At 60.7% G+C, this 22,782-nt stretch overlaps 1 protein-coding gene across 2 annotated transcripts in view; it reads left to right on the plus strand.

Moving 5' to 3' along the window:
* CRTC3 (CREB regulated transcription coactivator 3) overlaps positions 1-18,489 on the plus strand; it is a gene marked incomplete at both ends in the record, with an annotated part of 70,766 nt that extends 52,277 nt beyond the window's left edge. Inside the window, 10 exons of one of the 2 annotated variants that reach the window (XM_084253575.1) lie at positions 1,353-1,453; positions 7,118-7,153; positions 8,477-8,562; positions 9,531-9,580; positions 11,977-12,194; positions 12,698-12,996; positions 16,398-16,592; positions 16,676-16,756; positions 17,764-17,866; positions 18,281-18,489. In XM_084253575.1, the coding sequence (XP_084109701.1) occupies positions 1,353-1,453; positions 7,118-7,153; positions 8,477-8,562; positions 9,531-9,580; positions 11,977-12,194; positions 12,698-12,996; positions 16,398-16,592; positions 16,676-16,756; positions 17,764-17,866; positions 18,281-18,489 (1,378 nt within the window). The remainder of the gene's footprint in view (positions 1-1,352; positions 1,454-7,117; positions 7,154-8,476; positions 8,563-9,530; positions 9,581-11,976; positions 12,195-12,697; positions 12,997-16,397; positions 16,593-16,675; positions 16,757-17,763; positions 17,867-18,280) is intronic. The other variant, XM_084253576.1, reaches the window with a different exon arrangement.
* Between the last annotated feature and the right edge of the window lie 4,293 nt (positions 18,490-22,782).

Raw genomic sequence — 22,782 nt, forward strand, 5'->3', positions numbered from 1 at the left:
TGTAGTGGGACTGGGATTAAAAGCATCAACAAAACACTTAAGATACAAAGCGCAAAATTTTAAAACATACACAAAAGAGAAAAGAGTGGTGAGAGGCCCTTGTGCCCAGCCGTCAGCTTCGGGCCTCGCAGCCCTCTGCCAGCCTCGTCGCCTCTCCCGGCCCCGCCCCAGCTGCACGAGGCACTGTACCTGCAAAGGTCTCTAACCAGGTAGGACTGATAAGAGCCTTTTTAAAAAAACTTAACCTCACGGCCACTGTTACCCTTAACCACAGCAGCGGCGATCCTTTAGTGTTCTCTGACACCCAGCCGCGTCCGCGTTTTCCCAGCAGTCTCTCTGCCTGTGATCGCGGCGCTCAGCCTGAGTGCGTGAGGAGCTGGAATCTGGGGCCCGCCCCACTCCCAGGCAGTGCCGCCCTGCGCTGGGCTCCGGCACCACCCGGACCGGCCCCAAGGGGTAGTCAGACTCATTTGAAGTTGCTCACAAGTTTTTTTGCAGCAGACAGTTGGACCTTTGGGTGAGATATGCACATAATCATCTCTTATTGGAGTCTCTGGGAGAATCCAGTGGTTCCCCAACCTTTTCTCTCCTGTTCTTTGCGAGCTCAGAAACAGCTGAGCCCCTCAAAGGGCGCTCGTGTGAGTGATCCTGATCTTTATCTCCTGATGTCAGAAATTAAATTGATTTATAAGAGATACCATTACTGCATTTAAAAGTAACAAAGGGGAAACCAACCCATTACACGTTAACATAAATAATATCTTTTAAAAAGAAATAGTTACATTTTCTAAAACAAACAAAAAATACTGAGGAGAGTGATGTTGCTGTAGCTTTCACAACCCCAGGGAGGAAGCAGGCGTCTGCTCGGGCACCGAGCCTGGGGCGCCAGCAGCCTGAGGCCTCTGAGCCAGAGAGCGCAGGAGCCCCGGGGCAGGGCGAGTCGGCCTCCTCCGGAAGGTGCTCTTGACCTTCCTTCTTGCCCATGAGTTTGAGAACCGCTGCTCTGAGAAGCGCTTCCCACAGGAGCAGGTATTCTCAGGCGGGAGGTGTAGGGGAGGCTGGGCACAGTGTGCTTCTGGGGTTCGAGGAGCAGGGGCGAGCCCAAGGCCACCTCGTCGACCAGGATCATGATGTCAGCTTCGCAGTTCGAGGCTATTGAACCTCCTGGGCCGTGCAGTCCTCAGAGGCTGTTACTGGTGTGAGGGGCGCAGGTCGGTCCAAGCCCCTCGTCTGACGGATGATCGCAACTTGTTCGTTCTTGCCCCCCCTCCTGCTGGTAATTTGCAGCGAAGAATCTCGCATTTCCACTAAGGAAAAATAAATTTCAGCCAGATTCTCTCCTCCCCCCTTAGGACCAATTCTGACTCCGCTCTTCACACGAGTGCCCTGAGCGCCAAGCCGCAGGACCCCTACGGAGGAGGAGGCCAGTCGGCCTGGCCCGCTCCATACTTGGGTAAGGCTCGGGGCCCGGCCTCGCTTCTCCTGTCGTGCAGAAACCGAGAGAGACTCAGGCCGTGCTGCTTCCCGGTGCGGTGTCTCGGCCAAAGCCACTGGCGGGGGGGGGTGTGTGTGATGACACGAGCAGCGCCTGCGCTGTGCTGCCCCAGCCGCCGGCTCCGCAGACCCCGCGGGCGGGGGCCTGAGTCGTTCCAGAGGGGCTCCCGGCAGCCTCCTGTGCCGCCCCCTCCAGCCTGTTGTGTGCCGGCCTCTCTGAGGGGCCGCCTTCCATGCAGGTGTGAACAGAAAAGGCCAGAAGTGACGTGGAGCTCAGGGTCACCCTTTCGGCAGACAAGAGCAGGCAGCCTCTTTCTGCAGGCCTCTGTCAGTTACTCCTGAACCCCCAGCAGGGGCTGAGGGACCACCCCACCCCCACCCGGGGCAGCAACACTGGACCAGCCTGCCCAGGAGGAGTGCTGGGTCGGCCTGAAACGCCAGCCCAAGCAGCGGAGGCGGCGCTGCGGCCCCACGCGCCTGCCTTCTCGTCCCCGTCCTGCTGGTCAGGCTGTCGTCCCACCTCCTTGGCCAGGGTAAGGGGTGGAGGGAGGCCGGAGCCCCTGGGATGGGCGAGGCCTGTCCACCAGGCTGCTTCCTGAGCACCCTCTGCCCTGCGTGAATCCCTGGGGCACCTGAGCCCCAGGAAAGCCCAGGTCTCTGATAGGCCGAGGGGGCTCTGGCTCTGGCCTTCGCCTGCCCCCTCACCCCCTCACCATCCTCACACTGTCAGCCTCTGCACCCCCAGGGCCTCTGCTGTTTCATGCAGAGCACGGCTGCCTCTCCCGGGATACTGGACAGCGCCCTCCGCTTCCCTCCCCTCGCCAGCCTGGAGCCACCCTGACCTTGCACAGCCTGGCCCTCGCTGAGGGGGGCGTGGGGGCGGGACTCCGAGGTGAGCGCAGCCTGTCCACGGGCACACGACACCCTGTCCACGGGCACGCCCCTGGTGGTGGGGCTCAGGCCCTGTAGGCAGGGGCTCCGTGGCCCATCCCACCTGCAGGCTGACTTGACCAGCCTCTAGGACGAGGTGTCTGCTCTTGAGAAGGGAGTAAGTGACTCTCTGGCCAAGACAATACCAGCTTTTCTGGTTTCCTTTGCTCTTAGACTCTCTGGAGTCCGGGTGGCCCCTGTGCCTTCCGAGGCGCGTGTCGCGGCCCTGTTTGCTTGCACAGGGGGGGCGGAGGTCATACCGCCACCGAATTTGTTCCCTGGGTCCAGGTCAGAGGTGACTACACTGGCCTGGACGGTTGTGTTTGTAGCGCGTGGCTCCCCCGGCCAGGCTCAGGGCCGCCTGTGCCATTACCCTGTGGGCGGGGGTGCCAGGGCTGAGGTGGGCGTGGAAACAGCACCCACCAACCAGAGCGTGGGGCTGCTACCTGTGGCCAGGTCTTCACTGCCGGGCTCCAGGGGTTACCCTGGAGCCAAAGAAAGAGCAGCTCTGAGCCTCAGCCGCCCCTCGGCCTGGCCTCGCAACAGGGCCCAAGGCCTGAGGGGCCAGGAAGTCCTCAGTAACTGAAGTGGGGCACCTTTGGGCCCCTAAGCAGAGGAACAGAAGTGAAGAGTGAGGCGCTGGCGGAAGCCCCCAGCCAAGAACGAGGCTGCCTCAGGGAGGCGGAGCAAGGAGGGGTGGAGCGGGCCTGGCGCCGAGAGGAGAGTCGTGGAGCTGGTGGAGGCGCGCGGGCCGGCGGGCCCCGGGCCCCGGAGCAGGGCGCTGTGGGCGCGGGCACCCTCTCAGCTGGCCGTTGGGACGGCGCCCGCGTGCAGGCCAGTGCGCCGAGCCCGAGACACGTCCAAATATGGATGTGTTTACACGGGAAAGCCGGCGTGTTTAAAATAGGACCCAGGTCTCCAAGGATAGGAATTATTTCTGGAGACTTATATTTGTCGGTGGGAGCTGTTTTGAATAGTTTCGTGTATTTTCCCCCGTCGTTCATTAAGTTTTTCGTTTTCTTTCCTTTTGGATTTTTAAAATATCAACTAGCTTTGCAAAAAGGTATTTCTTTTTATAGGACTAACCAAATAAAGATTTAAAAAGCGATGGGAAAATGTGCTTGAGGCCCAGAATTGGGCTCCGCAGCAGAAGCCAGAACAGCCGAGCCTTCCTGGGAATCTCTCCCGAGATAACGGCGCAGCCCCGGCTCCCACGATGGGGGGATGCGGCGCCTCCGCTCTGGCCGCGCGACCCAAACCGTGCGCTGAAACGTGGCTGAGCCCAGAGGTAGCCATGGTCGCCTCATGGTAGCTGCGCTGCGGGGCGGCGGGCGTAAAGGACAGAGAATGGACCATCACGCAGAATTTCTGGATTTCTCTTGTTGGGTCTCCACCTCCACCAAGTGTCCCTCCCGGCAGCACATGGACTGCAGCTCCACTCATGGGCGGCGGGCTGTGCCCCCGTGACTCCTCCCTGTCTATCTGGGGGCGTCTGGGCAAAGGGCGTGGGGGGCAGGGTGCTGTGGCTGCCGGCCCCTCCAACCAGGTCATTTCCAGTTCCCAGGCCTGGGAGTGGCGCACACGACCCCGGCGCTCCTGTGATGGGGCTTCCTAGAACAGACATGTCCCTGCCCTGTCCCCCGAGGGATGATGCGAGCCTTTCCTGTTTCCAGACGTCCCATCACAGCGTGTTCCTTTTTATTTTTAACCGCTCGGTCATGGTTGTGTCCTAGGGTATTTTTTATCTGGTGGTAAAAACCCAGGCCAAATGTTTGGTTCTCTGTGAGCTAGCGTGGCAGTTGGGGCACTGTCCACTCGCCACCTGCACTCACAGGGGCTGGTATCGAGTGCCCCGCACTCCCGCCCCTGCACTCCCTGCGGCCTCTCCGGCCAGGTTCATGCTGCTGGGCCTTCTCCTCCCAGTCTGCCCCAGGCTCTGCCATGAGGACTCCCCTAAAGCTTAGCTGTAGCCCCTGTCACTTCTCTAACCAAACCCTGCTCTTCCCTCCATTGGCCAGGTTATGGCAGACCCTCCAGCCCAGCCTGGCCCACCCCCCCAATGCGAGCCACTGGACTGTGCACCCCCCTCCCCGGTCCTCATCCTCCTCCTCCTGTGTCCCTCTTCCCTCCTGACTTCACACTGGAGCATCTCCCTCAGCCTTCTTCCCAAGGGGCTGCGTCTCTCCAGGCTCAGCAGGTTGGACGCTGGAAGCCCCGCAGGCCAGATTCCAGGCCCAGTGCTTACTAGCAGTGTGCTCTCGGGGTGACTAGCACCCTCTCAGCCTTGCCATGCGAAGAGGTGAGCCTGCCAGAGGCCTGGTGCTAGGTCAGTAAACAGTGACATTTTAATAGCCTCGCCCTGCTGCTGTTCCTATTCCCTCTCACTGCTTCCTTGGGTGCCACCTCCTCCACGAAGCCCTCCCTTCTCGCAGGGGAGGTGACACTAACAGGATGCCCTGGGGGCCTGCTCCCCACCCAGGCAGTCTCAGCCTCTGCACCTCGTCCCTAATGTTCTCCTGCCCACACCATACCCCCCTTTAGAGTGTTAAGTCCAAGCCTCTGCAAGACTGGCCCAGTCACCTCTGAGGTGACTATGTTACAGGGCAGGGAGAGGGGCAGCCCAGACCCCACAAACCTGCCTGCTCTACATAGGTTCTGCCATCCGCCGCATCAACACAAAACATATGAGATTTTAATGGGAAGGAACTTTAATACAACTAGGAAACAACACAGGAAAGGCAGAGAACAGTTTCTATATCCAGCACCCAGAGTGACCCGTCCCCTCGTGCTAAAAGTCCACCCAAGCAGGATTGGCCCAGAGCAAGGCCCCAAAGCCTGTCCTAAGTCTAAAGCACCTTCCAGGAGGACCCACAGAAAAGGATCAGAAACCACCAGACAAGTCTGGGAGGAAAAGAGCAAAATCAACATCAAGATAAAAGCCGCCATGGTCCCCTCCCCACAGGGCTCTCACCCACATCTGTGTCCCCCCGTCCACGACCAAAAGACAAGCACAGTTTCTCCACGTGTCTGTCGGCTCCATGCGCCTCCTCCAGGCTCCTTCTGGCTCCATCCTGCTTCCTCCTTCCTCAGTCTCCTCTGCAGCTTCTTCTCTCCCTGCTCAGCTCCACCCTCCCTTGGGTGGGCAGGGAACCTGGAACCTCCCCCTTTCCCAGGGACCCCCCGGTTACAACTATTGAAAATGTGGGTACCTGGGCCCACTCTCACAACCCAGTCAAGTTCTTTGCAGGGTGGTCCCAGAACCTGCATTTTAATAGCCTCTCCCTGCTGCGTGGGCACTAGCATGAAGGCCGTGCCACTCAGGCCCCTTGCTGCAGGCCCAGGGGAAGCGGTGAGCTGCTTGATGCGTCTCTTGCACGGTGGTGGGCACCTCTGAGGCCTTGTCCTGGGGCGCTCAGCTTGAGGTAGGTGCATAAGTGTGCTCAGAGGCCTAGAAACTTGGCCTGATTCATCCTGAGACATCACTCAGTGTGCTCACCCCAAAGCTGGCACCTCACACCAGCCTTCGGGCCTAGCCCGGGGCAGTAGGGAGTGCGCCCTTGTCCTCTGCAGTGCTTCTGCATTAAGAACACCTTGCTCAGCCCGAATTTACTTCAAGTCAAATTTGCTTTTGTTTTCCCCACCTCCACACCCTGTGGCCCCTGGCCCTGCCCCCAAGCCGGGAGCCCTGGCGGCCTTTGCTGACTCCCATCAGCCTTGGTGCCGTGCCTTGCCAGGCCGTCTGCTGGGGAAGTGCCTGCCCGTGTTCTCAGTGCTTCGACTTGCCGCGCCGCACGGTTCTCCCAGACCCCCTCCACCTTGGGGAAGCGGCCGGGTTTTCGCGGGGGCGAGCAGAGCCCTGTGGCGTGGCCGCAGCGGGTCTCACGCCGTGGTCTGGGCGGCCTTTAGGCTGCTGCCCTGTTCTCGCCGCCACAGCACACACTGCCGCGAGCAGGCCGAGGGCTGGGTCTTCGCGCTGTTTCCTGTTCCTCGAGCAGAGGCCCCGGGTAGGCTGGGTGCTCCCACAGCGTTTCCATTTTTTAGGCTTGTAGGGTGAATCCCGCTCGCTTTCCAGAATGGCTGCCCCGCTGACTTTCCCGTCAGCAGCGTGGCGGGCGCCTTCCTCTACATCCTGTCAGCACCAGTCAAGCCTTTAAAACTCTGTGGTCAGCGATGACGTGTGCCATTTAAACTGAGACTCCAGATTAATTAGTTCTTAAATGACTTGACTGTTTGCAAAATACCAGCCGATGCGTACCACCACGGCACAGCCCCCCCCCGGGGTGTCCCCTGCACAGCGCGAAGTGCAGGACAGTGAGGTGCAGGTTTTGACCGACCTGTTCTTCCCCCTGACGAAGCGTTTGCAGGCGCGTTTTAATCTACGGTCCTTGGCTTTGTGATTTGAGTAGCGGTTCTCAGACTTTGTAAAAGTTGGTTTCTCTCAAGATAGAAGCAATAAGAAAATTTAAGCCTGACATGATTTTTAAACGAAAAGCAAAGTAGCTCAGAGTCCACCTTAGACCGACTTAGCCGTGTCTGTTTTAATTGCAGCGTCAGTGCTCACGCACCGTGGGTGCCCGGCAGCGCGCCGGCCTCGGCCTGGAATTTCCAGGCTTCTGTTTCAAGTCAGAAAGAGTCACTGACTTGTGAATGGTAAAAATGAAAACATCTATTAAGTTTCCTTCTTTCTCACCAGGTTTCTGCGACGGTGAGAATGACATCCACGGGGAAGGTATGCACTGAGCCCTGGCCTGGGCTGGGCAGGGCGCCCTGCGGCGTTCTCGGGCCCTCCCTCCACACCCCGGCTGATGAGCACGTTTCCAGGACTTCCCAGAGTGCTGAGGGCGCCCAGCTAGTTTTCTAAGATGCTCTGTAAAATTAAGGCCATGGTCAAGACCCTAAGAATGGAGAGGCGTGCCCGGGCTGCAAAGGCTCCTCATTCTCCAGGCCCCACAGGCCCCCGTCCCAAGACTGCGCAGGGAACCAGAAACGGCAGTCACACGAGCACATTCATGAGTTGATCCCTTACACAATGAGCTGCTCCAGTGTCCTGCCCTGCTCAACACTCTCTGCCCATTTAGGAAGTTTGAGTTCTAGCTGACAGCTGTGATCAGACAGTGCCAGGAAATCAGGCAAATTGATCGCAAAATGGAGTCGCACGTCTGCAGAGGACACTGCGTGTCTGCAGGCCGATGGCAGTCGTGTCGGGCCGGGACCGTGCCGGGGTCACGCAGCGCGGCACTGTTGTCCTTCCTCTTACCTTTATAACCCGAAGTGCCATTTTCATCATCTGCAAGTGAACCATTGAATCAGGTTTGCGTGTCGTAGATGTGAGGACTCGGGGGTGGGATGCACAAGGAACGTTTGCACCAGAGGCGCGGCTCCGGCCTCCTCCAAACGTTTCCTGGGCAAGCCAGCTCGGCCGCGAGAAGCCGAGACACCGACACGCACTGACACACCGACAGCCACAGAAAAAGCTTCGAGTTTCTGCACATTCCCCAAGTGAATTCCTGAAGAATCCTCAGCCCATCTTGGGTGTGAAAAGAGGCCAAAAAAGATGAGCTTCTCTAGGAAATGGCGCCCTCTAAAGTGGTGCCCTGCACCGCACTCCCCTGACATCCTCTCGTGAAAGCTGCCTGCCCACTTGGCCTCCGGGCTTCCCTGCGTCACCTCGGCCTCCCCTCGCTCCTCTTCATCCTCTCCAGCCCACTCTGCAAGGCCCTTCTGACCTGGCCCCGGCCCCCACACCAGCCTCCCCAGCTTCCCGACACGTGGCTCCGAGGCCGCTGGTCCCCCGGCTCCACGCCAGGCAGGACTGTGCCCTCAGCCCTCAGCCGCTGCCCCTTTCTCCTCCCATCCTCACCCCTGACTGGATTGCCGTTCTGTGGAGGGACCCCCTGCCTTGTCCTCCACCCGGCCCACAGTGCCCCCAGCACCTTCCCTAGCAGGCGGTCAGCGAGTGTCCACTAGGCCATTTCCTCCAGAGATGCTCTGGCTGGCTAAAGGGGGGCGCCTGTCCGTCTGTGTGACGAACACCACTCTCTTGTCCCCCAAGCAGCGCCTTTCCCCGGCCCGCTGAGAGAAGAGACTCTGCTAAACGTCCCCAAGCCGGTGCCGAAACAGCTGTGGGAGGCCAAGGAGGTGGGTGAGCAGCCGCGTGTTTGCTGTCTCGAGCGTCTGCTCTTCAGAGGGCCCCGTGGAGCCCCGCAGGAGAGGGGCCTGGGGCCGGGAGGAGGGAACTGAGGGTCGAGTCCCTGCAGCGGCCTCAGCGTGTTGAGCCTGTGCGGTGAGCTCCTGGCTTCTGATCTCTGCGTTCACTCAGAAACGCCCGCGCGCCCCGGGTCTCCAGGGCTGCGAGCCGCAGGCAGGTTTTCCTGCCTGTCCCGATGCCGTCTGCCTTTCGCCAGCGCCCGCCCAGAGCTGGCTCACCCGCTCCTCCTCGAATCAGGAGGCTGACCTGAGTCCCGGGTCTCGCGGGCCCTTCATGGCCGGGCCCGTGCCCACGGTGCCCACGCCTGCCCCGCCCCAGCACCGCGGCCGTTCTCCCTTCGAGCCGTGACACACGTCTGTGTGGGTACAGCTCATGGTTCGAACAGGAGAAGCAGCTGCTCGCGTTTTTGGCTGTGGGGTCCAAGGGGTGTGGAGGCTTCAGAGGGCAACTGCCTTCTCCGGCAAAGAAGGAGGCGGCACCCTCTGGGCGCGGTGTGCGGGGCTGCTGTCTGGGGGAGCTGCTCTCCCTCATGCTGCAGACTTGCAGAATCCTGTGACTCATTTCTGAGCTGGTGGCTTCGTTTTCTCCACCACGGAGTGTAGCGTACTGGCTGCCGCCGCGCGGGGGCTGGGCCGGGGCTGGCTTGTCCCTGACAGCGGGGTCCTCTTTCTTCTGTCTTTTCTGTTTCCTTCTTTTCCTCTCAGACCGTTGGAAAAGGAATGTTTCATGTCACGCCCCTCTGTCTGGGAGAGTCCGGTCCAGACGTCGGGGCTGCTTTGTGAGGTTAGGGCACCGCTCCCCCTTGTGCGTCTGGAGCCCCAGGGTGCTCGCAAAGACGCGTGTCAACCCTGGACGTGGCTTTGCCGCAAGTGAGCCTGGCTTCTCTGTCTCTCCCCAGAGTCAGTCCCTGACAGGACGCCCTCGGTCCTGCGATGTTGCCGCCCACAGGTAAGTCCTGTTCGTTCTTTTCACGGCCGAAGGACGGCCCGAAGGCCAGTCTGTGGAATTTGAGAAACTGAGTTTTCGTAAAAACAACAGCTCTCTTTCGATGCTCAGAGTTCATTTGTTTCGAGTAAATCACGTAACTACAGTATCAGCTAAAACTGCTATAAAGACGTTTGAGAAAATCACACCGACCCCTAAGCTCACCGCTGACGCGGGGTGCCCAGGCGTGGCATCCACAGCCCCGGGCCCTGTGCCGGCGCCTGGCAACTGGGGACCTAGAAGCTCGGCGAGAGCTTCTGTGAGTGCGCGTGATGCCTCTGCGCTGTCATCTTAAAGCGATCATGTATATTTTACCGCAATGTTAAAATTAAGGGAAAATGAATAATCAGAGAATCTGAGGTATAAAAGTTACCGTGCAGCCGTTAATGACGGGGTGTATGTGGTAGCATCCACCTTCACCCCTGGAGGAGTCGAGACAGCTGGCAGTGCCTCAGTACGGGAAGGTGAATACGGTTCAGCGGCTCTGGTTCTGAGGAAGGACGAGGGGAGGGGAGGGCAAAGCCCACGTAGTCGATGGCAGGTGGAGGGAGCTGAGTGCAGGTCAGCGAGGGATGCGGGCCTGTCACGGGAGTGGGTGGCAATGTCTGCCACAAATCTGTGTGCCCGTCCTAGCAGGCGGCTCCCCCATGCCAGGAAAGGGGGCATTCTTGCAGAACTCCAATGCTCGGGGACCCATCCCGGCCCAGGCTGTCAGGAGCTCTCTGCAACTCCCCAGCAGCCTCCCCACCTCTCCACCTCACGGCACGGCTCTTCCTCTCGTCCCCCTGCCTTCCAGTCCGTTAGCCTCACCCTCTTGAGAATGACTGGTGTGTCTTCCCCGCCCTCACCTTTCACGGCCCCCTGTCATCAGTGTGGCGATCAGGGCTCCGGTCCTCAGCCCCCAGCCCGGAAGACGCCCTCCCTGCCGGGTGTCTGGCCCCCTAGGCCCTGGCACAGCCGCATGTGTCCCCACAGGTCCTGCCAGACCCCACCCAGACTGACTTTCCAGCCCCGCTCAGCTGCCCCCAGGAAGCCCCTGTAGCCCTCCGCTCCCCCCCCCTCCCCCGTGCACCTGACACTGCCAGGTGTCCCAGTCTCGCCGCCCCATGCGCAGCCCACTCGAGGAGCCATGCTCCCTTGAGAATTGAGCCCGAGGCCCACAGGAGAACACGGCACCTAGCCTGAGGGGCGGCTGTGGAGACGCAGGCTGGGGTGCCACGTCCAGCCAGGGCTGTGCACCGGAGCGCAGGCTCTGTGCAGCCTCAAGCCTGCTGTGTGATTAGTCATGACAGAGACAGCAAACCTCGTTCGGTGACAGGGCTGGTCCATTTGGTTTATAACTTGTGAACAGCTGGACGTGGCCCCGTCTGCCCCGCTGCCCCAGGCTGCAGATGCCAGGGCTGGCCTGCCCCAGCACACACTAGGCCCACGCCCCCAGAGCCTCCCCTGCCGGCGCTGGCCCGACGGGCAGCCCCGAGTCTGACCAGGGAAAGGAACCTTCTTTCGGAAGTTTATGAAGCAGCGATTTAAAAAAATACATCTTGGATGGGGAATATAACCAAAATGAAAATGAAGGCGTTGTGCAAAAATGAGAAATGACAGGGCCTCCCCGGTGGCGCAGCGGTTGAGTGCTGGGTTGCAAAGCTGCCCGCGGCCTCTGCAGCGCCGGTTCGATCCCCGGCTGCTCCCCGGCCACCGGAGGAGGATCCCACATGGCGCGCAGACCTCTCCTGCCACCCGCTGCTCCCCTCAGCAGTGTACGTCATCAGTCTGCCTGCTCTGCTCCCCGCTCTGGCTCTGGTGAATCCTCTCACCCTCCCGCGCTTCTGACTGTACCCAGTGCTTGTAGAAATAAATAAATAAATAAATCTTTAAAAAAAAGATTAAAAAAAATTTAAAAAAAAAATGAAAAATGACATAAGACTTATATAAAATAGAATATTTTTTAAAAATTAAAAGAAAATGAACAATGATATAAAAAATTTTAAAAATTAATTAAGGAAAAAATACATCTTGGAGGCGATCTAGTTTGTCCCGGGATGCTTTGTCTTTTTTCTGTTAGGAGAGATAAGTGAGAAATCCAACAAAAGAACAGCACAGGTAGCAAGCAGTGCTCCGGTGTTAGGCGGTGCTTTATCATTTTCAAAGTACATTTTTTGGCAGCCAGAGTCTAATCCGGTGGTGAAAATATTTCCGAAAGTCGCGTCAGCGAACCCCCAGTTGACACTTACGGGCCGGGGTTCGGGAGGCCGAGCCTGCCCGAGCCGGGCCGTGATGCTGCTGCGTGGAGACCAGCGCCTGCGTGGCCGGGGCCCCAGGGAGGTGCTCTACACAGCGTGACGCTTGTCTTCCTTCTCCAGCACTTTTCCACACAATGGTCAAAACATAGGCCTCCCGTCCTTGCTGGGGGCCCTGAACACTGGGGGGTCGCTGCCAGACCTGACCAACCTGCACTACGCAGCACCCCTGCCGGCCTCGCTGGACACCAGCGACCACCTCTTCGGCGGTGTGAGCATGGGCAGCAGCGTGGGCAACCTCCCAGCCGCCATGACCCACCTGGGCATTCGGAGCTCCTCCGGTAAGTCCCTGCCCGTGTCCCCGGTGGCCCTGCCTGGTGGCTGTAGCGAGACTCCACGTCCCGGCCTCGTAGCTCAGGGCCCTGCGGCGCTGCGCTCGGGTCTGCTGCTGGGCTGATGGGGTCTGGCGGGTTCTGCTGAGCTGTGCTGCGCGCATGGTCCCTGTGCCGGGCTCGGGAGCGGGCCTGAGAGTCGGGAAAGGCGCGACTGTGCTGCCCCGCGCTCTTCGCCACGCGGGCACATCATAGTGACAGGCTCCGTGCTGGCTCCTCCGCCCGCGCTGGATTTCAAAAGGGCCTTTTGGCTTTTACAGAATTGGCCGTGCTGGGGGGAGAGCGTGTGACGGGTGCATTGCGTGGAAATGCCCCGCAGCGCACAAGTACTGGGTCAGATTTAGAAGCGCTCGGATGCGAGCAGTAGGAAGTTGTGTTTCCTTTAATACTTGCAGAACAGACAAGGGTCTGGTCTGAGTGACGGTGAGTGACTTGCGACTCGGTTCTCCTAGGCCTGCAGACCTCCCGCAGCAACCCGTCCATCCAGGCCACGCTCAGCAAGACGGCCCTGTCCTCTTCCCTGAACAGCCACCCGCAGGCGGCCGGCCTCGGCTCCAGCACACTCCACCCCTCGCTCCGGCTCTTTTCTCTCAGCAACCCCTCTCTCTCCACCACAAACCTGAGCGGCCCCCCTCGGCGTCGGCAGCCCCCCGTCAGCCCGCTCACACTCTCGCCAGGCCCCGAGTCGCATCCCGGCTTCGGCAGGCAGCTGTCTTCCACGAGCCCGCTGAACCACTGCCCTGCCCCGCAGGTGAGAACCGAGGCGGAGAAGGCTGGGCTGACGGGCGGGCGCGGCCGGGCGGGCCTCCTGAGGTTGTCGCAGGGCTCCCCGGGCCGGGCCATGTCCTGCGTCTCACTGTGAGCAGAGAGTGGGTAACTCGGAGCGTCCTTGGCTTTCCAGCAGCTGTTGCGTCGACCGCCCTCATGAGTTTGCCGTTGCTAAGTCTTGAAGTTGGGGTTGGGTAACGGCGTGGGGGTGGGGGGGCGGGCCAGATGTATCTGAGAGCACGAAGCAGGCCTGCTTGGGGGTTGAGGATCCGTTGACTCCACCAGCACTTTGAGCTGCAGGGAAGCCGAAGAAGGCTTCGAAGCTTGGGGGTGGACTAGACCACTTCCCGAATTACGTCTCCACTGCTGGTCCCTAAAGTACTGGGGATAATGGGATCATCTCTATGAAAGAGCTGAAAGAGTTCCCTTTAGAAAGAGGCATTTTTTTTCCTTAAGATTTAATTTATTGGGCCTCCCCGGTGGCGCAGCGGTTGAGCGCTGGGTTGCGAAGCTGCGCGCGGCCTCTGCGGCGCCGGTTCGATCCCCGGCTGCTCCCCGGCCACCAGAGGAGGGTCCCACATGGCGTGCAGACCTCTCCTGCCGCCCGCTGCTCCCCTCAGCGGTGTGCTTCGGTCCTTCTGCCTGCTCTGCTCCCCGCTCTGGCTCTGGTGAATTCTCTCACCCTCCCGCGCTTCTGACTGTACCCAGTGCATGTATAAACAAAAAACAAGCAAACAAATAAATAAAGCATGCCTCTATAAAAAAAAAAAAAAAAAAAAAAAAAAAAAAGATTTAATTTATTTATGCATGCAAGAACTGGGGTGTAAGCCAGCGGTGCGGGGGTGGGGGGTAGGTGAGAGGATTCACCAGAGAGAGTGGGGAGCAGAACAGGCGGGTCTACTGAGATCCACTGCTGAGAGGAGCAGGGGGGAGGCAGGAGAGGGCTGCTGCACCTTGTGGGTCAGCTCCCTGGCCAGGGATGGAACTCGTGCTTTATAGCGCTGTCTTTAACCCCTGCGCCACCGGGGAGGCCCAGAAAGAGGCATCTTTTGGAGTCACAAGCCCATTACAGCAGTCTGGGAACTGAAGAGCCATTGTTTTGACTGGTTGGCTGTTTTTATTCTGAGCTCTTAGGGCAGGCGCCTTTCCATCATCAGTGGGCGTGTTTATGATCGGTCAGTCCCAGGTAGATCGTAACCGCACTTACCACCGCTGCCCCATCAGTGCACAGTGACGGGGCATGGAGGGCCCGCGGGCCCAGTCCTTAGTCACGATTTGCCATCCCAGCTCCAAGTCTTGGTTCTGTGAGTGATTCCTTTTGGGGCAGGGGGAGCATGTATTTCATAATTTTTTAAAGGGTTCTTTTCATGTTATTGGGTTGCCTTTAATTTCATTTTGCAAGATTATTTACTCTGCAAAATATAAAACTATTACTCTTACTTTCTGGAACAGGACCTGTGAGCTGGCGTGGCCTGCACCTGCCTTTCGTCTGCTCACCACGGAACTCCTCACTAGTGGGGCATTGAGTTCTAGGTCGGAAATAATTTTCTCTTGCAAACTTGAAGATCTTTTGATCCACTCACTGCCTGGCAGTTTCTAGAGTTGCTGTGGAGGAATCCAGTTCCGTTCCGATTCTGAATACTTTGAAAGAAATCTCCTTTTTTCCTCTGGAACCTTGCAGAACCTTCTTTTCGTCCCCAGGGTTTTAGAACTTCAAAATCACGTGGCTCTGACACACACTGGGCGGGTCCCTTCAGTCTCTCCTCTCTGGGAAATGTTCTTTGTTCCTTTGAGGACTTTCTTCCCTTCCCTTGACTCTGGTCTCTCTTTCTGGAACTCCAGAGCTTTGCCTCCAACCTCTTTCTTCTCTTTTCTTCTCCCTCCCCCTTTCCTTCCCTGACTCTTCACTTGGCTTTCGGGGACAGCCTGGACGTTGTCTTCCATCCGTCCAGGCACGGGGTTCATGTCTGCTCTCATACTTTGAAATTGCTAAGGATTTTTCTTTGTTCTCTGAATGCCCCCTTGAAGGCATCCTACTTACTCCCTAAATTATCTTTTACTCCATAAATTAATGGTAATTTTTCTTGCACATTCTTTTATTTTCTGTAATGGAAATGTTCCAAACCACCTGAAGTAGAGAACACAGTGGAGATCAGTCCTTCTGTCCCCTCACCCAACCTCGGCAGTCATCAGCATGTTTATGATCTGGGACGCTCTAGCCCTGCTTTCCACAAAAAAGTGTATGTGGAGAGACGCGCTGCGCGTATTTTCATACATGTCTGATAGATCATGTAACAGCCTGAACACCGCAGCGATAACTTTGGCTTCCGTGACTGCCACCTCCTGCCCAGGCTCCTCCCGCTGCCTTCCTCCTCCCTGCCCTCCCGTCGCGCGCTCAGGCGCTTTCCTCGCGGCTCGTGCCTCCTGGCGTCCTGCTCGGACTTGTGAACGGGACGCGTCCCAGAAGACCGAGTGGATGGGCCTGTTGGGCCTGGCCTTCCCTGTGGGGCCCTCTGGCCAAAACGCTCATGTCCTTGGGTTTCGGGTTCCCTTAGGCTGGTCAGATGCCCCAGGACAATAGCCCAGCCTCGCAGGGTGTGGGCCCCACCCCAGCATGCAGCCGAGCTGGCCAGGAAAGGTGGAGGCTGGGGTCCCTCAGCGAGCTGCTGTCGCCCCCAGGGCCTGTGAGCCCTGGCCGGAGACCCGAGTGTGGCCCTCCCCTGCGGCCTGCTGGCTGGCGAGCGTTCTGAGGTCTGAGCGCTGCTGTGGAGGCGGCCTTCTTGCCGCGCTGCCCGCCACCAGCCTGCAGAACCCAGCGTAAATGAGAAGCGTCCAGGCCTCCCCGCTGCCCGTGCCCTGCTCGCGTCTTGCTTCCTGGCGCTGCTCAGCGGGTTCCTCCTGGCCGTCTGCTTTGCGTTTTCTGAATTGTGTTGCTGTTTTCATCTCTCCTATTTTTTTTGTCCTCATTTATCATCGTTTCAATAATGATATTTTTGCGTTGCTTATTGGTGTTTGTTGCTGTTAGTGTGTTTCGTAGGGTTCGGGGAAACAGCGGCGCGGGATGCCCCCTTCGGTCTTCCGTGTTTACAGCTTCGTGGCTTTGAAAAGATAAACGTGACTGAGAAAACTGAGAAGAGATGGTTCTGCTGCGTGGGTGGTTTGCTTTGTTTCTTTGTTCAGACGAGAGAGATTGGCGCTGAATGGGAGATGTTTTGTGGGGAAGTGAGATCAAGACACGTTTTGCAGGAGCGGAAGGCTTCTTAGTGCGTGAGCTCGGGCCTGTGCGAAGGCGCCCGGGGCTTCTCCTGGCTTACGTTTGCCAGTCGCGAGGGACTTGCTGCTGGACACCCAGAAGTTGACCTTTCTAGTGACTTTGCTTTACAGATGATGTCCTCAGAGCAGAGCCCGGCTTCCTTCCTGCCCACAGAATCCCAGGTGTCCCCTCCGCCCCCTTACCTTGCCGCAGCCCAGGAGCCTCTCCTGCCACAGCCCCACCCCCAGGAACCCCCAGCCCAGCAGCCCCCCTCAGCCTCGTCGCTGCCACAGTCTGACTTCCAGCTCCTCGCGGCCCAGGCCCAGGTGAGACCTACGGAACAGAGGCCGGGAAGACGCGGGTTGTGGCCTAAGTTCCAAGCTAAATGCGCCATCCCTCTTCTCTGAAGGGCTCGCCCATGACCAGCTTCTTCCCTGATGTGAACTTTGACCAGCAGTCCCTGAGGCCAGGCCCGGCCTTTGCTCCCCAGGTGAGTGAGCTTCTGCTCTGCCTGAAGTCTGGTGCTGCTGTGAGTCCGCCCTCAGCCAGACCCGCAGGCACAGGGGCGGAGGCACTTGGCTGTAGCCTGAGGGTCAGTCCTGCTGGGAGGGACAGAGAGGCCCCGCATCACTATGTCGGGGAGCCTGAGACACGGTGGCCTGTGCTCAGCCAGTTGCTGCTCGGGCCCAGCGGGGCCTCTCCGGAGGGCCCGCCCTGACGGCAAGGTGGCCCCCCACACACACACACGTAGCTGTTGCCCTTCACCATGCAGCTTCTCCCTCACGCTGACCGTTGTCAGGACCCTGCATTCGCAGCGCTCGCTAGGCGCAGAGCAGTGTGGGCCCCACTCAGGAGCCGGGCCAGCTGGGCCCCCCAGGACTACTGATCGTTAGGACAGTAAAGGCAGGTCGTTCCCACGCGGGCCACGGGAGGCCGGTCATCTGCGCCCATCTCCTGCCCAGGCCGTTTCCATCAGTCCACGTCTTCCTGGAAAACGCTGGAAACTCCTGCTTCTGAGAGATTAAGAAAATAGATCATTAACCTTAGAAGAGGCGGCTAACACAAGCCCCTGTCCTGATGAGTCCTCGGAGAGGACGTGCCTGGGGTTCTCCCTGGACACAGAGGGACGGGCCCTCGCGTACCTCCGCAGGGGAAGAGCCCATCGCTCCCGTGGTCCCAGGGGGCCCTTTGCGGGTCCCACAGAGGCAGTTTCCAGAGGCCTCGGGTGGCTGAGGCGCAGGCGTCTCGAGTCTGAGGGCTGCAGAGGCCATGCTGGTGTTTTGGGATGGCTTAGGGGGCCGCGACAGGAACAGGGATGCGTCACCCACAGGGTGGCTGCAGCGCCCTGCCTGCACCCCCACTCTGCCTGAGGGAGGCGTCTGTGCTGGGTGAGACGGTACTCGTGGGGGCCCTACTCCAGGAGCCCCCCACACCGTCCCATGTGCCCCACACCCCGGCGGGCCCAGCTCCTCACAGCCTGACCTTTGGTGCTTCCAGGTGCCCCTGGCACAGCCAGGCCCCCGGGACGCCCAGGACCCGTTCCACCTGCGACCAAACCTGTACTCCAGCTGCGGCAATTTCCCAAACACCATCCTGGCGGGTGAGTGGGCCGCCCCGGCGCCTGTGCTGTTTCCATCCTCCAGTGTCCTCGCTGCTGCCGCGGTCGGACAGTCCAGGCGTTATCTAAAACAGATCAGGCAGGGCCCAGCTGCCCTTGACCTCTCTGAGGTGCTGGCGTCCAGTCCCAGACACCCAGAGGCGGTGGGCGAGGGCCTGGGCAAGCCCCCCTTCCTGAAATGTCGGGTTTTAAGTGTCTGCTGTTCAAAGGGAGTCACCTGCAAGTGGGGGGCCTCGTGCACTCTCTGACGAAACGCAGCTCCAGGGGAGGGGGCGGGAGATAGGGGCCCTGCGGCCGCTGTCCTGGGTGGGACGAGGACACAGAGAGCCGGTAGTGTGTCCTCGCGGGGCCTCACGCCTCCTAATTCTCCCTGTCTGCCCTCTACTGCGCCTTCAGAAGAGTCGAGCGCCAGCCTGTTCAAGGACCTCAGCAGTGCGCTGGCGGGCTTGCCCGAGGTCAGCCTGAACGTGGACACTCCGTTTCCACTGGAAGAAGAGCTCCAGATCGAGCCCCTGAGCCTGGACGGCCTGAGCATGCTGAGTGACGCCAGCATGGGCCTGCTCGACCCCTCTGTGGAGGAGGCGTTTCGAGCCGACCGACTGTGAAAGGGCGGAGCAGGAAACTTTATTTCCGAGGCAGAAGTGAAACAGAACGGGATCGAATGGAGCCGCTGCACCCTGGGCTTTACTTCGCGGCTTCTGAGGTGGAGGAACCAGCTCCCCGGCTCCCGGCTTCCAGACGCCCCCCGCGCCTGCACGGGGCCCTCCTGCTGCAGGCGGCTGATGGGAGCTGCCGACGAATCGGTCCTCGCCCAGCCGTTGCGTCTTGTCATTGGCCGTCTGCCCTGCCGGCGTGCAAAAGTAGAAAATGCCGCATCTGGCAGCCCCGTCGCCCCGTGTGGGGCGCAGAACCACTGTCCACGACCACACTGGCCAAAGGGCCCGCCGGGCCTCGGGTCACAGCGCCCGCCCCTGCGGCGGGCTGCCCGGGACGCCGCCACCTTGCCCCTCCGTGAACGCATCCAAGGCCAGGCTTGAGTTAAGCAAATTGAAAGACTGAAAAATACGTCGCCTCCCGGTTTGTAGTCTTGTCTCTGCTGCTTCAGTGCCTTTTCCCGGGGCCTAGCGGAGAAGGAAACCCTCTTGCTCAGTCACTGAGGAACAGTCCCTGGGAGCCGGGGAGCTGAAGGGAACAGGGGCTCTTCTGGGCGCCTGGGAAGAATGCCAGGGGGCCAGAGGGGTCTCCTAGAAACGTGGTGTCCCCCAGGCAAGCCCCAGGCCCGCCGCCGCCAGAGGGCGGCCCACCCACAGCCGAGCAGCAGCACACGGCAGCCACCTCGGAACTGAGGTGTTCGTGGAACCGCTCTAGACCGCAAGCTCCCCGAGGGCAGACACTGTGCCTTATTCCTCACTGACCCCCAACCCTCACGAGTGCCTGGCACCCAGCAGGTGCTGCTGGACATGGGCGTGAGCACTGAGGTCTGCCCGGCGGAGAGGCCACCAGCCCCAGCTGCCCCTCCCCCCGGGCGGATTTCCTCGGAGCTCAGCTTCTCTGACACTTGTGGCAGAGTCGAGCAAGCACTTTATATGCTCTTCACACCCAGTGACCAGATCCACGCTCTCCTGGGTCACGCTCTCAGTAGCGATCCAGCCTTCGGGGTTGAACAGCCTTTAGTAAAACAAAGGCCCGGCTCCGAGCCCGCTGTCAGTCACTGATACTGCAGCACAAAGCCCCCCCGTCCTGCCTCCCACACAGGCGGGCTTGAAGGGACAGAGGGGAACCCCTCCTCGGAGGGGTCGGGGCCGCAGGACTGCACGCCGGCATGGAAGACAGGGCAGGAGCGCCAGAACGCACAGGAGAAGTGGAAGATGCCGGAACCGTTGTCTGCGTAGCCCTTCTGGGAGATAGCAGCAGCGTGGCTGGAGGCCGCTGGGCTGCTCCACCCCGAGAAGGCGGCCGTGGGCGCAGCCCCTGGCAGGACCGGCTCGCTCCCAGCCATCCCTCCCGCTTCTCGTCCGCCCGCGGAGGAAGCGCCTCGCCTGTGCTCCCCACCAGCCCTGGGGGCGCCTCCTCCTTCCTCCGTGCCCCACCTCCTCCCACGTCACACTCCCCACGGCCCGAGTGGGATTCAGACTCGCACTGAGGACCGCCGGGGCCTCGCCTCTCAAGCTTCAGACCCCTTTGTGCTTGAGGTCGCAGAGAGGTGACTTTTCGCTCCAGTCCAAGGGCCTTTCGTTCACGGTACACAGCGCCCCAGTGCCTTTCCCGCGTCAGAGCTCCCCGAGGCCTGATCTGGCCTTCCAGGTGGGGGGTGACGCTGGCGTCCGGAGGGTTTTTTGGGAACAGCTCCCAGCATGCCCCTCCGTGCAAGTGCCTTCCCCCGGGGCGTCAGCATCGGGTGCCCGCGCTGTCACTCAGCAAGACCTGAGGCTCCAGCAGGAAGTGGCCGCCCCTGGTCTTCCCAGGGGACCCTGCCGTGCAAGCCAGGGCCCCCGGAAGTGACTTGTCGGCATGATGCTGGCGACTGGGCTTAGCACCTGGCTAGGTTTGTCCCTGGGCCCATCTCTCCAGTCTCGTCTGGAGAAAAGGTCGGGGGCGTGACCAAGCCACTTAGCCCGGGTGCGACCTAGCACGCCCACGCAAGCGTGGCTCCGACCTCCGGCAGCTGGGTCGGCGTCCTCCACCCTCGGGACACCAGGCCTGGCCCGCGGGCTCTAACCCGGCTTCAGTTTCGTCCCAAGAGCGCGACCGTCGCGCTCCTCTCACCAGCCCAGCTAGACGCAGACCCAGACGCCCTCCCCTCCCGGCCCGTCGCTCCGTCCTCGCGGCCGTCAGGACATGCGGAGTTAGCAGGTGCGCCTGGTGCCTCGAGACCAGCGTGTGTCCTGCGTCCTCCCGTGTCCCCGCACGCCCAGAGCGGGACGCGTGGGCCCAGCCTCTCGCCCTTCTGGGCCGCTGCAGCCCCACGCGCTGGCCCCGACCCCCAAGCAGCGGCCCCGTCCGTCAAAGCAACTGCTGACCCCCGCAGGTCCTGTCCCCTGTCCCTTGTCAAACAATATTTAAAGATTGGAATTTGTATAAAGTTGCTTCCAAGTTTTATAATGCATTTTACATCTTTCGTAATTAAAAGCAGCACAATAAGGTTGTACCTGCATTTGGCGTTTCTGTTCAGCCTCTTCTGTGCCGCTCGCCTGGCTGGGCCCCACTTCGCGCTTCCTGGCCGTGGCCGGCTCCTCGCAGGCCGCCCCTCAGGCCGTCGCGAGCCCGTGGGAGCCTGCGGTTCCTTGTGGCCTTGGGTGCCACGGGCCCCTGAGGTCCCCACCTCTGTCTCCCACTGCCAGTGCCTGCCGGCCCCTGTTCCCACCCTGACCTGAGAGGCCACCAGGTCTATGGTCCAGGCCGTGGAGGCTCCCCTGGGGCGTCTCTGCTCGCCCCCACGCGCAAGGACTTTGGGCCACAGGCCCGCCGCGGCAGGTGGCCTCAGCCTCCGCAGCCACACCTGGGCCGTCAGAGAAGGGGCTGCGACCGCCCCCCCAGAAGCCCCACGCTGGCCTGACTTCCCGGCCTCTGTCCCCCTCCCGTCCACACGCCCTGTTTGAGCCCACTGAGAATTCCATCCCCCGCCCCAGCCTTCCCTGCAGCAGTGGCCCCACGACACCCTCGCCATGCTGAGGGCGCTCTCCTGCTGCCACCCAGGCCTCTCCTCGAGGCCTCCCTCCTCTCATGTAGAGACTCCAAGCTGCCGGGGCAGCCCTCAGCCTCCTTTCCCCACCCGCCCCCAGCCCTCTCCTGCGCCTTCCTGCACCCCGGTGGGCCTTGTTTCCTGTGTGAGTGACCAGCTCTCCCTCCAGAGGTGCCCGGCTCTTTCCAGGCCTCCCACTTGCCCCTCCCCAGGGGCTCTTCCCACAGACCAGCGCTTCTGCTCGCCGCTCAGAACAGAAAAAGCAAGAACCCTCTTCTCAGACCCCAACCTGTCGCCCCTTCTGGAAGACTTCCCTCATGCTCAGCTGCCGTCCCCCTCTGCCCAGCCCTCAGCTGTCTGTCTCACTCCTCAGGCCACATGTCAGCTTCCCGGCTCCTCGGCATCTCCCCAGCTGTCCCCAGGCCACCGTGTCTCCACGTGGATGACCCGTGTTCAGTCCACCCCCACCTGCCTGTCAGGCCAGGGCCCCGCACTCTGCTGGGCCTTGGCAGCCCCTCCCTGCAGGGGTTAACATGCCCCTGGTTATGGCCCCGGCCCGATGCTCGTGCTGGAGCAAGGCGCTCGTGCTGCTCCTTCACTCACAGCCGCCCCCTTCGGGGCCCTCTGTGCCCTTGTCCCCACCTTGCAGTGGTCTCCCTTCTGGCTTGGCCTTCACCTCCAGCCCCGAGGGGCAGCCTCTGCCTCCCCTCAGAAGTTTTCAGGGTGACGGATGTGATCTGTGCGCCTCAGCGTCCTTACCTGTAAGAGGGGCAGCAAGCGCCCCACTGCCTGGCCCCGTGGAGGACGGACTCAGACCCTGGCAGCACGTAAGGCTATTCCCGGCCCCCAGCAGACCCTCGGGGTCACCCGCTGCCCTTCTGCCGCGTGACTAGCCCGTCCTTTCACCGGGAGCTGCACACCTGGCCGTCAGCTCCGCTCCAGCCCTGCTGGCCGGCGTGGGAACGCGCGCCTGTGCCCCCCGCGGACGCTAGATGGAGCTGGGTCCCCGGTGGCTGCCGGGGAGCCGGCGGGGGAAGCCACCTTGCCTCCCGGGAGGGCCTCTCGCAGGCAGCCTCGAGGAGCGTGAGGGGCCTCCGGTGACCGCTCCGCTGTGGAGAGGGGACGTGCCCGTCGCGTGTCCCCGGGGCTGGAGAGTCAGGTGGGGAGGCGGCCTCCGGCTTCACGGCTCAGCGTCACCAGACAGCGCAGGGCCAGG

Source organism: Talpa europaea, assembly GCF_964194135.1.
Source record: "Talpa europaea genome assembly, chromosome: 14".
Taxonomy (NCBI): domain Eukaryota; kingdom Metazoa; phylum Chordata; class Mammalia; order Eulipotyphla; family Talpidae; genus Talpa; species Talpa europaea.